This window comes from Mastomys coucha, unplaced genomic scaffold (genome assembly GCF_008632895.1).
Source record: "Mastomys coucha isolate ucsf_1 unplaced genomic scaffold, UCSF_Mcou_1 pScaffold15, whole genome shotgun sequence".
NCBI classification, from domain to species: domain Eukaryota; kingdom Metazoa; phylum Chordata; class Mammalia; order Rodentia; family Muridae; genus Mastomys; species Mastomys coucha.
In genome coordinates, this window is record NW_022196897.1 from 13,239,274 (window position 1) to 13,251,580 (window position 12,307).

The following is a 12,307-nucleotide window of genomic DNA, read 5'->3' on the forward strand; positions in this document are numbered from 1 at the left end:
CTCCCCAGGGACCCCGTGCACAGCATGTCCTCCCCAGGGACCCTGTGCACAGCATGTCCTCCCCAGGGCTGATACCTGGAAGGTTGGTAGGGTGATGCCGATGAGCCGGATGTAGAGGTTGTCAATACCTGTCTGGATGACCAGCAGCAGCTGCTGGCTCTTGATCATGTTGTTTTGGGCCCGCTGGAGCCTTGCCTCTTCCTCTTCTAGCATGCTCTTCATTTTCTTCTGGATAGAACTAAAGCTGTGGAGGAGGTAGGCACAGCAGTGAGGGTAGGCCCACAGGGGTCCTGAACCAGGTGTCAACTTCAGGGGCTCAGCTTCAAGCGGGCAAGCCCTCAGCTCTTCTGCAGTTGAACAGGTTTATTGGCAGTAGATATGTACAGCTATTAGCTTGTACCTGTGGAGCTATCCACAGCCCTGGAACATACCCAACAGAGCTGGGTGTCTGGCGGAACTTGAGCACAGCCTCCTCAAGTTCTAGCTTCTTCATCAGGGCCTCTAACTGTGTCCGCCGCTCCTCACAATCCTCCATCTGTAGCTCCAGGTTCTCCTCTGTAGTCTTCTGAGCCAGGAAGCGCCCAGCTATGTCCTACCGAGTCCAGGGCAGAGAGAAACAGGTGTGGGCTTGGAAGGCAGTAGGGCTTCCTAGCCCTGGTTTCTCTGGGGCCCCTTGCAGTAGATAGTACAAATTTTTGGTATTTGGGGCTCAGTCACGAAACTGAGTACTTTTGGGTGCTAAGGTTTGTGAGGAGCTGGGCAGAATGGTAGCCTGTACATATCCTGGTTACATAGCTTTCATGATAGGCAGAGGGTAAATAACCCACCTACCATGAAGAGACCATGTATCACGTTCAGTCAAGATGCTGTGGATGGCGCTCAAGGCCTGACAATGGTAACTCAGGTGGGTCTATGACAAAAGGAGGCCATCAGAAGCAGCTGTTCGCTGTGGCTGTCAAGTTGGGAAGGGGCTAGAGTGAGAGGCCAGATTCTTAGCATTTGGACTTTCAAATTCTGGTAGGCTCTGTCCTGTACATGGAACATGGTGGGGACAAGCCAGCCATGTGCTGGGGGTATCTTCTTTTCTGAACTATAGACCTCAAAACCCCCAGACTTTTTCCAGGCTTGGGAGCATCATGTTTGGGGACCCGCATGGGGAGGTCTAATCTTTGTGAATGTTTTGCAGAGCATCCCAGGCCCTGGCCTAGCTTAGCTACCCTCCAAGTGCCAGGGAGACTTACCCAGAGGTGGGAGCACTGCACAGCAGATTTGACCCTCTCTACCAAAGTAGTCACTTTTGTCTGGTATTGTATATCTGCTACAGAAGTTTCTCTTCTCTTCACTGGGCAGAGCAGAGAAGGAGGGTCTAGTCAGTGTGCAGGAATGGCTACCTGGTGGCTCTGTAGACATTCAGGCTTCAGAGAAGTCACTGAGGATGTTGGGTGCCTTCATGTAACCTGTACCTGTACCTGCTCTCCTCAGCCTGACCCTTCAGAATACTTGGGGACTTTTTCTGAGATGTCACCGGGTGACTGAGCTCTAGTTGTTAGAGGCAGCATCTTTGTAACCACCTTGTACCAAAGGCTGTCAGCTTCTTCAGGGACAGTCAGGGAGAGGCAGGGGCTGCTTCCTCACCCTATGACCATAGGATATACGTGGCCTCATGGTGACCTGGCTGGGAGATCCCAGACATTGCTGACTACTGGAGACCTTGGCTGGACAAGGCAAGGAGCTGAGACTCACCCTTTATGCTGTCCATACTCATCAGATTGGAGGGGAAATCCAAATCCCTCCGGCCCTGAGAGGAGAAAGAACCAGATAAGGAAAAGAAGGAAAGGATCCCCCCAGCTCTTCCCCATGGGTGAGGGAGCCATGGGGCGTGGTTCAGGATGTACACGGCGGTACTTCTCGCTTGTCTCCTTGGTGTGGATCTTGTCAATAAGCTTCTTTTGCTGGTTCAGCCGGTTCTCCCGGGCTCTTCGCTCCTCGATGAAGGTTGCTTCCCCTTGCCTCATGTTCCTCTGGAGACACAAGAGATTCAGTGGGGATGGTGTCTCGTCAAGGATCCTCCCAGGGTCCAAAAGCCAGTGACCAGTTGTCAGTCTTCATATTACTGGACTGTGGCAGAAAGCTGGCCACTCTTCTTACTGGCATCCACTATCCTCTTGGGTGTTCATTCCTTTGCCTCTGTGATACCAAGACTCCTGGCTGGCACATGCTATGGCTTTTCTTTTCCTTTCTAGCCCAGCTGCTCTATTTTCCTCTGGGCCCTTGCCTTTAGTTATCTTCTGACATGTTCCACTTAGAACTTGTTGAATTAGATTTAACATATCTAAAGTAATTCATCCCCTTTATTCCCAAACCTGTTCTATCTCTTACAGTCTGCCTTTGTGGCTGAAAACCACCATCCTTCCTTGCTTTCTTTTGCTCTCTCTCATACAGACTCCTATCATTAAAGCTCACTGTGGTTATCCTTTAAAGATTTGCCCGCCCTTTCTGCTTCTGGCCACCCCAACTCTTACACCAGCCTGACCACACAGCCAGTATTTTTGCTCTGGCACCTGTAGTTAATGTGTGTCATTGTAAAACACAATCTATTTTTGTTTTGTGTTTTGTTTTTCGCTTTTTAAGACAGGGGTTCTCTGTGTATCTCCTGGCTGTCCTTGAACTCTGTACACCAGGCTAGCCTTGAACTCAGAGATCTGCCTCCTGAATACTGGAATTAAAGGCAAGTGCCACCACACCTAGCATAAGACACAATCTGATGGTGTGTCTCCTTATCTGCTCTGAGGAGAAGCTTGTCGCCTTCACTGACAGGGAAGCTATGTAGATTCTGTGCACTAACGCAGAGCAGAGCTGTGAGAACAGCTTTGGCTCTTCTGTGCTTTCTCTTTCTGAGCTATGATTACCCCTGACTTTGCTGGTCCTTCAGAGTCCACTCAAGCATATTTCCTTGGAAAGCCACCCTTGAGACCTCCAAAACTCTTTGTCGCTGTCTGCTATAGTGACCTAGATATGATGTGGTGGATTACTAGATGAATTACCCACTTCAGGAGGATAGGGCTTGCTGGCCCTCTAGTCCTGTTTCCCTAGAGGCAAGGATCTTGGTACTGACAAGGTCAATAGATGCCCACTGTCCTAGCTGCTGTGCTAGGCTTCTGTGCTCAAATGTCCCATGGGTGAGCAGATCAGCTGGTAGGGCTGACAATGGATTTCTCCAGAGATGATAGGAAGTAGAGGCATGGGATGTCCAGATAGGTCCTGAACAAGACAGGATTATGTGAGCCAGTTGTTGCTAGACCCCCAATCCTGGGACTTACCTTGACCTCATCAGTAATCATCATGGCATCTTGGGACATGACTGTCATATCTGACAGCTCAGAGCAGTAGTTGGCCACCAGGTTCTGCAGCTTGTCTATCTCTGTGGGGTACTCTGCCAGCACCTATGAGAATAGTCAAAGGCAACATAGACATGAAGCCATGGGTTCCTTTCTTGTCATCATCCCATACTGCTGGCTTTCCTGAGCCCTTTGGTTCTCTTCCACTTTTCATGCTCAGACTCAGGATAGGGGTTTCATCTGTTGCCCAGCATCTGGGCAAGGCACAGAGCAAGAGAAAGAAGTGTTCTAGCATGGACAGGCATTGGTGACCTATGGACTCTCACTACCCAGGACAAGAGGATGTGATGACTCATGTTCTTCCCCATTGAAGACCAACTCTAAAATCCAGGACAGTTTGCTTGGGGGACATCTTTGGTCTGAAGTGGAAAAGAGGGGCTTTAAAGATGGGCATGGAGGCTGGAGAGATAGCTCAGCGGTTAAGAACACTGGCTGCTTGCTCTTCCAGAGGTCCTGAGTTCAATTCCCAGCAAACACATGGTGGCTCACAACCATCTGTAATAGGATCTGTTGTCCTGTTCTGGTGTGTCTGAAGACAGCTACAGTGTACTCATATAAATGAAATCTTTAAGAAAGAAAGAAAGAAAGAAAGAAAGAAAGAAAGAAAGAAAGAAAGAAAGAAAGAAAGAAAGATGGGCATGGACCTAGATAGGGCTCCACGTGAAGGCCACCTCTAACCAGCCAGCCAGCTCCGTGCTCTTGGAATCATACCCAGCCTTTTAACAGTGATGCTGACTTGTCAAAGGTTGCTGTTAGGCTGGATGGAGCAGTAAGGTAGCCCACTCAGCACATGGCTTAGCACATCCATGGTCAAGGCAGCCTTGGTATTGATAATACTTCACTTTTGAAATCTATACATGCTGAATCTTTGCCAATTTAAAAAAAAAAGTGTGGTTGAACATGGGGATTTGTTTCCAATGTGTTTGTTCCGGAAAGAAAGTTCTACAAAGGATACTCCTTCACTGGGGAGGGGTGGACATAAGAAAGAAAGGTGGGAGGGCCTCCAGTTGAGCCTCCAGTGCTAGGGTCCGGTCAGAAGGACAGACCAGAGCGTGATACTGCAGTTCTGGCTCAGGGGTATGACCTCAGCAGGGAAAAGCTGCTGTAACCGCTCACATACTGATCCTTCCTCCCAAGCAGAGCCACTCATTCACCTCCCTTTCTTAGGGTGAGGGTATTAGGAATTTTTGCATGGCTACCTTTTCAGGTCTGTCCACCATTCTGCCCTAGGTACCCTGCTTCCCTGTAGCACTTTGTCCACCACAGATGCTCTGCTCTATGAGTGCCATATTGGGAGTGCTCTCAGCGAGAGTAATGACCGTGGCTCACTAGGATTTCCATCAGTCAGAGTCTGCTTCCTCCTGGATTCACAGAAAGCAGGGGAGAGCCAGATCCAAAGTGGGCAGGATATTGTACGCTCAGCATATTTTGGGAAGAGGGAGAGGAGTCTGTCCTGAAGCATGTTAGGGGATTTCCTGGAAGGTGGGTGTGGACCATCTAGGACCCTCAGAGTTCCAAAGTGAGCCATATAATATGTGAAAGAAAGAATTCTGTGATTTTGTGGTGTGTGTGATCACTCAACATCTGTTTTTGAATTAGAGTCTCACTGTGTAGCCCAGGATGGCCTGGAATCTTCCCATCTTAGCCTCTCGAGTGCTAAGATCATATATCTGTGCTACCGTGCCCAGGCTTAAGCCCAAATTCTGGGTGCAGCCCATAATATGCTTGTGTGGAACAACAAAAATGAAGTTCTCAGAAGAACGTTTTCATATACTTTAGGGCAGCTTCGAAGGCTCCCTGGAAGAGGGTTGCAGGCGGGGCTCTGGCTAACGGGCTTTACCTTCTTCAGGTAATCCAGCAGCACTTTGTACAGCGTGTGGATATTCTGGCTGGAGGTGATCTTGATCACGGTCTTTTCAATGTTGTTCTCCAGTTGGCGGATAATCTGATGGTGGTGGTGGTGGTGTTATGGAATCACTGAAAAAGCTTGGTGACAAGACCCACCTCCTCACAAGTTCTCATCGGTGTGAAGCGACTGAACCCTGCCCAGGAGGGTAAGGGGGATGGCGGGTGGGAACGAGGGCTTGGCTTTCACACAAGGATGCTGGACTCCCCAAAACCTGCCCCTGCCTTCAGGCCCTGCAGATGAAGTAATTAGTGCACATCTTATCCACCTCCCAGCCACCATGTAGAAAATGGCTTTGATTCCCAACTTCATGTTTAGCGCTGCGTGATAAAAACATTACCTCACGTCACTGGTTTCCTGCTCCTTGTTAGTAACTTTTCCTGTTTGTACACAGCCTTATAAGGGTCCGGCCCACCCGCAGGTCTTACTTACCCTTCTGATGTTGCCCCACCCCTCCATTGGAGGCCAGTCCCACTGGGTATTCCTTTTACACAGACATACTTCTCACTGAACACTGTCTAATCAGCGGCCCCGCCCTTATAACAGAGTCCCTGTCTGAAGCGGCTTTGGTCCCCTGAACAGAATCTCCACATCCTCCAACGTAGCCCTTGCTGGCTGAGTCCCGCTCTGGAAAGGTCCTGCGCTCAATCGGAGCCCCGCCCCCCCCTCCGCCCGCCGGGCCCCCGGGCACCTGAAGCTGCTGCAGTTCTTCCTTAGTAGCATCCGGCTGGTTCCGTAAGCTGGCCAGCTCCAGCTGCAAGGTCTCCAGCTTCTGTCCGCGTTGCCGAACCAGGTGAATCAGTACGTTGTGTGTATTCACGCGGTCAAAGACGTACTTGCGCAGCTTCTCCCGAGCCACCTGGGTCCGGGAGGGCGCCCGCGCGTGGGTGCGAGAGGGAGCGCTGCGGGGACCCCAGGAAGATAGCAGGCTGGGGACCCGCGGCTACCCCACTGGGAAGCAAGAGATGGGGACGCGTTTCGCCTTCTGCCAGCTCTGTAGCCTTTACTGGGGGCGGGCCTCGGGGACTGGGGCCAAGAGGGGCGAAGGATCCTCTTGGACCTCGCCTGCCTCGTTACCTCCATAGTACTGCGGCCGTGTGCCAGCCTCATGGACGTATCCTTCCCGCAGGCCTTAGAGATGGTCCATTGATCATGCTGTGGAGCGGCGGCGGCGGCTGAGCTTGGAGCCTGGCTCTTGGCACTCAGGCATATCCCCCAGTGCCTCTTACTCGCCGCTAGCCCAGCAAGGAGACCGTTGGTCCTGGGACCCCTGAGCAGAGCGCGCAAGACCCCTCCAGGGTTATCCCTGCTCTGGTGTGATGGGGTCCGGAAAGGAGGTCAGAGACCCCAAAGAGTCTTTGCTGTTGGCGCTAAGCACTCTGTGTGGGTGTTGGGGAACCTGCCTTGGGCACCAGTTACAGAGGAGCCCCACCCCTTCAGGCCTTCTGGTCCAGAGAGGGCCTTCTGGTAGGGTGTATGCACAAGCAGCCACCACTTAATCCCAGGCTGCGAAGGGGGTGGGGCTTTTGCACCTTCTTAGCCAAAGCCCAGTCTTGGGCCCCTCGGCGGAGGTTGCTGCGCAGGAGGCCTATTGTAGCCTTGTTCTGTGTTGTCTTCTCCTTTACACCCTGGATCTGGAGTGCCCGACATTGTTCTATAGGCGGTGGAGGGAACATGATTACCAGACAGTAGGGTAAAAGGACTGGCTAAAAATCTCCGCAAAGGGTCCAGAGAGGTCAGTGGAATACTGCATCACTTTTGTGATAATTTTCTCTCCTCTTGCCCTGCTCTGGACTTCACAAGCTTCCCTACTAAAGGGTTGCTCTGCAGGCCTCTCTCTCCAGGGATGGCTGCTGGCCAGTAGAGAGGGTGAGGCCAAGACCAGGAATGAGACCCCCTTGTCTCTTTTAGAGCTCTTGCAGAGAATCAGACAGACCTCTCCTTGATCTCTCCAACTTTGGGCCAATATTGTGGGAAATGCACAGGTCTCCTTGAAGCTCCTGTCATGTCACCCCTCAGATAGCAGGCCCTTCTGTGACTTCTACCCACTGTGGGGGCCTGGGTGAGTAGTAGGATAGAAAGCTGCCTAGTAGCAGAGCCGAGTGGCAACCCCCAGTGTGAGGCTCACCCTGGAGCCGAGTGATGGTCCTTAGTTCCTGTATCTGTGCCTCCACAGCCGCTTCATTGTGTACCTTCATGGTGGCCTAAAGGCCCTCCCTCCAGGGGTTGGTTCTGTGTGCCTCTCACCCTTCCTGTGCAGTTGCCTGCTCAGGTTGAGATTGTCTTTGGAATTTCAGCTCTTTATGATGGGGACTAAGGTTCTCAATGCCCGGAGAACCCTGAAATTCCATTCTTCTGGAATTCCATTCTTAGGGTCATCTCTGGGTTCTTGAACTAAGGGAAATGAGTCTTGAGATGGCTGCTTCAAGAGCTCTGTTGAACACTAGAGCCCTCTCGACAGTGGTAGCGAATCTGTGATGCCTTACTGCCACACTCACCCTGTACCTCCCCACATCCTTGTTCCCTCCCTGGCCCCTAGGGCCGCAAAGCAGCTTGACTCAGCCTCCCACATGTAATGTCAAGTCAGTGCCTGGTAAGATGTTTCTCTCCAATCCATACTTGCAGTTCAAACTCCAGGCATGGGGTGACTTGGCACCTCATCCCAGCTTCTGCCCACCACTGTTCCTTCCCTTCCAACTTTCCCAGACCTGTGCTGGCTTGTCTGGTGCCATCCTGCCTGAGGCCTGCATCCCTCAGTCCCCTGGATCTTGGGTCACAAATTATTGGCAGAGACTAGTCCACACACCTACATCGTGCAGTCCCTTAGAGTAGTGTGCCAGGAGCAGTCAGTAGCATAGAACACTGTGGGGTATGCGAGACACTTGGTGCAGACACTTACTCTGCAGGCACCTGCATAACTAAGTGCTCTGTAGGCATTTACTCTTCAGTCGAGAGTAGAGTCAGCATTGCATGGCTGGCTCTGCTGCGGTGTCTCCTTGGCTGTGGATGCTTTCAGATCCTTTGGTTGTACCTCTGTGCGTGTCTGTGTTTTAATTTCTTCTTACCAGGATACCAGAAAGACAGGATTAGTCCCTACGGCATCAGTAGCCCTAATCACGCCATCAAAAGGGCCCATCTCCAATAACTATCTTCTGAGGTCCCCGGGGGTTAGATTTCAGTGTATGGATTTTGGAGGTCATGTAGTCAGACCATGCGTATAGCACTGGGCACATTAATGCCTACCTTCCTATGACCTCTCATATGGATCCCTACCTTGTAGCCACTTTTCTGTCCAGTCTAAACTCCATGTTCATCCCTGGCCTCCCTTCTGGTCTATGCCTCATCCTCAAGAGGACTGGAAGGACCTGCCATGGCCACAGCTGCTGACCTTACCTCCCTAGTGTTTGCTGACCTGGCTCGGTATCCAGCTGAGGCAGAGTCCGTTGAACCCCCTGGTATTGGCTCTTCTTTTCCCCTCAGATACAGTGGGCCAAATGACTGTCCAGAGCAGGGCTGCCTTTCTGAGTTCTCTTACAGTAGATGTACCACGTGGCTTAGTTCTGGCCAGTAGTGTGTATGCAGACATGGCGGATTAACTGCCCTCCTTTCCCTTTCTTCTTCCTATTAAATGGGATGGAGCTTGTGGAGCCACCTAGCAGGATGAGCTAGATTGGGAAGTGGGTGCCATGATAACAGGAAGCAGATTGAAGGAAGCCCCGGTCCCCGACCCCAGTGCTGCTCTTAAAACACTGCCTGGGTTTGAAGATGGCTGGCCTCCAAAGTTCATGTCGGGGTTTAACCCCCAATATGTTCGAGATAGGGCCTTTGAGAGATGGTTGGGATTTAAATTACCAGGGTAGGGCTGCCATGATCAACCCTTGATGGCTTTATAGGAAGAAACATGTATGCTTTGTTTCTGGCCATGTGCAGGAAGGCCTGTGATGTTTCTGGAGTCTGTCAGAATGATAGCCACCACCAAGTGGCTGTTGGGCCTTCATCCTCCAGAACCATGGGCTAAAATAAATGTCAGCTGCATGGCCACAGGGGTGCATAATTACATCTTCTTAGCCTCTACTTTCCTTCTTATTTATTTATTATTTACTTGGTTTTTCAAAACAAGGTTTCTGGCCAGGCAGTGGTGGCACATGCTTTAATCCCAGCACTTGGGAGGCAGAGACAGGCGGATTTCTGAGTTCGAGGCCAGCCTGGTCTACAGAGTGAGTTCTAGGATAGCCAAGGCTATACAGAGAAACCGTGTCTCTAAGAAAAACAAAAAACAAAAAACAAAAAACAAAAAACAAAAAACAAAAAAAAACAAAAAACAAAAAACCCCAAACAAACAAAAAACAAAACCAATGTTTCTGTCTGTAGTGCTGGCTGTCCTAGAACTCACTCTGTAGACCAGGCTGGCCTTGAACTTAGACCCTTCTGCCTCTGCCGCCCAAGTGCTGGGATTAAAGGCGTACATCACTACACCTGGCCTCTCTTTTTTACTATTAGACCTGTACTTATTTATTTTGTGTGCATGCGTAATGGGAACCCACATACCGCAGTATGCATGTGGAGATTGGAGGACAACTTGAGGGGGAGAGTGGTTGCTCCATCTACCATGTGGTTCCTGGGGATCAAACTCAGACACCAGGTTTAGCACCACGTGCTTCACCCATAGAACAACCTCACCAGTTCATGTTAAATTGCTTCAGAGCTCACATAGGAAAAAGGACAAGCCACTTATTAGCTGCAACTCTCCAACATTCTCTTTGGATTTGGGGCACAGAGATCAGAGAAAGCAGTCAAGTCTCTTTCACCATATGCAGGCTGCTGCCCTAGCAGCTGTGTGCAACAGAATCCAAGCTTCTCTATTCACAGATACCCTGGCTCCTGGCTGCTCTGCAGAAGAGCCCTCTCTCCCAAGCCTTTTCCTGAGTTGGCATCTTAGGCAAGTCCAAGTCCTGGATTTGGAGCAGCAGTAGTCTTCACAGGTTTCTCAGGCAGGCCCCCACACATGTGTAGGAGAGAGATGGCACTAGAGGATGCGTGTGTGTGTGTGTGTGTGTGTGTGTGTGTGTGTGTTTGGTGAGGTAGGAAGAACCAGCCTGGAGTCAGATGACGTTAGAGTCTATGCTCTAGGATCTTCCCTGCTTCGCATCCTGCACCAGCCAGAGCACTTCTAATTGTGAGGATCTGTAAGAGGTAAAGGGAGATGGGTGGACTCGTGCCTGTGGTTTTTGAGTCCCCGATCTTGTTCTATCATGACAAAAGATCCTGTCAGATGTGGTTACACAGACTTAGGATCCCAAGCCTAGGAGGAAGAAGCAGCAGAAGCAGGAACTCAAGGCCAGCCTTCCTCAGAAGAACAAACCAAACAAAAGCTCTGAACCCAGTAACAAGGCTACGCAGGCCTGAGGTCCACCACCTTGGTATCAGATTCAGGGTCACAGTCCTAGATACTTTTTTTCTGGGTTATCTGTGTAGTTGCTGTGTCCTGCCTCATACCTTACAAGGACCTTCCCTCTGTCTTAGGGTCACCGTCAGCTCTGGATCTTCCTCCTGGGAATGCACTGCTCAATCTTTGTTATGCTTCCTTCTACCCCCAACCTCTCCAGGGAGAAGTAGGACTGGCTGGAGTGAAAAAGGCTTCAGTCCATCTTTTGAGTCTTGTGGGCTTGCCTTCCTGAAACTGCTTGCTGTCCCTCTGGGCCCCTCTCACCTGTGCTCATGTCTTTGGGGAGCTTCCCGGTCTCCAGGAAGAGCCAGAGATTGCTGCATTTCTGACACTCCATACGTGTCACTCTGTAGCTGGCCACAGATCCTACAGCTGGAGTACAGGAAGCAGGAAGGTGGGTACACTTTTCATAAGGGGGCCTGGCACAAGCTACTTCTGGGCAGATAGGGTGGGTAGGCTCCAACCCAAACAGGCTGGATCACAGTCTTTTTTTTTTTTTTTAAAGATTTTTTAAAAAAATTATTATATGTAAGTACACTGTAGCTGTCTTCAGACACACCAGAAGAGGGCATCAGATCTCATTACAGATGGTTGTGAGCCACCATGTGGTTGCTGGGATTTGAACTCAGGACCTTTAGAAGAGCAATTAGTGCTCTTAACCGCTGAGCCATCTCTCCATCCCCTACAGTCTGGTTTTTATTGAAAACACACCAACACTGTAGAGTCACTGGTAATGGATGCATTTCAGGGCCTAGGCACCCACCGTGGAGTACTCACCGGCAGACACCAGGAAGCTCCACTGTACAGGGTATGGAAACTTCCTCTTAATGAACATCTGCAGGCCAAAAGTCGTACCAGTGCCTGCCAAGAGCCAAGCAAAGTGCTGGTCAGGGTACCTTGCTGCACCTGCAGGCAAGATGACTTGGTGCCGCCCTCTGGTCAGACAGGGTGGGACGACACGTTACATTTTTACTCTTTAAGGTGTTCTTTTGCTCCCCAAGACCTCTGGAACTAGCTTACCTGTGACAAGAGTGAAAACGCCCTTCATGAAGGCGGTCGACTGGCAGGCAGCATATTCCTCGAGTCCCTGGGATTAGGGGGCGGGGAAGGTGTTCATGGCTCAGTTCTCTTTCCTCCTTCCCTCCTGCTTCTCCTTTAGGGCATGATCTGTCCTTGGCGAGGGAGACTGGAGACTGGATATATCACCCCCCCAAACCCATTTAATGTTCCCTATCCCTAGGGCGGGAGGGTTCCCCCATTCCACCACTCCCTGACGGGGCTCCGCCGCCTCTACTCTGCCTCAGGTCAGCTTCTAGGGCCAGCCCCCAAGGCTAGCCTTCTCACCGGGTGCCTGGCGGCCACGTCATCCACACGGGACAGGCCCAGATTCACCATGGTTGGTCAGGTCCCGCCAGGGAGGACTTGGGGAGGGCCGGGCGGGGTGGGGCGGGGCCTAAGACAGTGCCTGCGCAGAACGTAGCAGAGGCGGTCAGGCTCTCGACTGTCTGGCCTAGGGGGCGGGACCTATAGCCGCGAGCTTCTCGTGGGTTGAATTTT

General features: G+C 51.2%; 2 protein-coding genes across 4 annotated transcripts in view; both read right to left on the minus strand.

Annotated features, from left to right (window-relative positions):
• Window positions 1-7,828, minus strand: part of Ccdc183 (coiled-coil domain containing 183) — an 11,641-nt gene extending 3,813 nt beyond the window's left edge. The window contains exons 1-11 of one of the 2 annotated variants that reach the window (XM_031369366.1): window positions 7,497-7,828; window positions 6,837-6,958; window positions 6,382-6,459; window positions 5,996-6,163; window positions 5,239-5,343; window positions 3,321-3,443; window positions 1,896-2,021; window positions 1,744-1,798; window positions 1,242-1,342; window positions 432-592; window positions 76-244 (exon numbers count right to left, since the gene is read on the minus strand). In XM_031369366.1, coding sequence (XP_031225226.1) covers window positions 76-244; window positions 432-592; window positions 1,242-1,342; window positions 1,744-1,798; window positions 1,896-2,021; window positions 3,321-3,443; window positions 5,239-5,343; window positions 5,996-6,163; window positions 6,382-6,414 — 1,041 coding nt within the window. In that variant the 5' untranslated portion in view covers window positions 6,415-6,459; window positions 6,837-6,958; window positions 7,497-7,828. Of the gene's footprint in view, window positions 1-75; window positions 245-431; window positions 593-1,241; window positions 1,343-1,743; window positions 1,799-1,895; window positions 2,022-3,320; window positions 3,444-5,238; window positions 5,344-5,995; window positions 6,164-6,381; window positions 6,460-6,836; window positions 6,959-7,432 lie in introns of both variants that reach the window. The other variant, XM_031369365.1, reaches the window with a different exon arrangement.
• Window positions 7,829-9,790: 1,962 nt separating this feature from the next.
• On the minus strand, window positions 9,791-12,198 carry Tmem141 (transmembrane protein 141). Of its 2 annotated transcripts, XM_031369368.1 has the most exons (5): window positions 12,095-12,198; window positions 11,771-11,837; window positions 11,528-11,611; window positions 11,015-11,122; window positions 9,791-10,488 (listed from the first exon to the last, which is right to left on the minus strand). In XM_031369368.1, the coding sequence occupies exons 1-5, from the start codon at window positions 12,143-12,145 to the stop codon at window positions 10,475-10,477; spliced, it is 324 nt and encodes a 107-aa protein (XP_031225228.1). In that variant the 5' UTR covers window positions 12,146-12,198; the 3' UTR covers window positions 9,791-10,474. The 2 variants fall into 2 exon arrangements, with proteins under 2 accessions (XP_031225228.1, XP_031225227.1); XM_031369367.1 differs by lacking the exon at window positions 9,791-10,488 and having other exon boundaries at window positions 10,496-11,122.
• Between the last annotated feature and the right edge of the window lie 109 nt (window positions 12,199-12,307).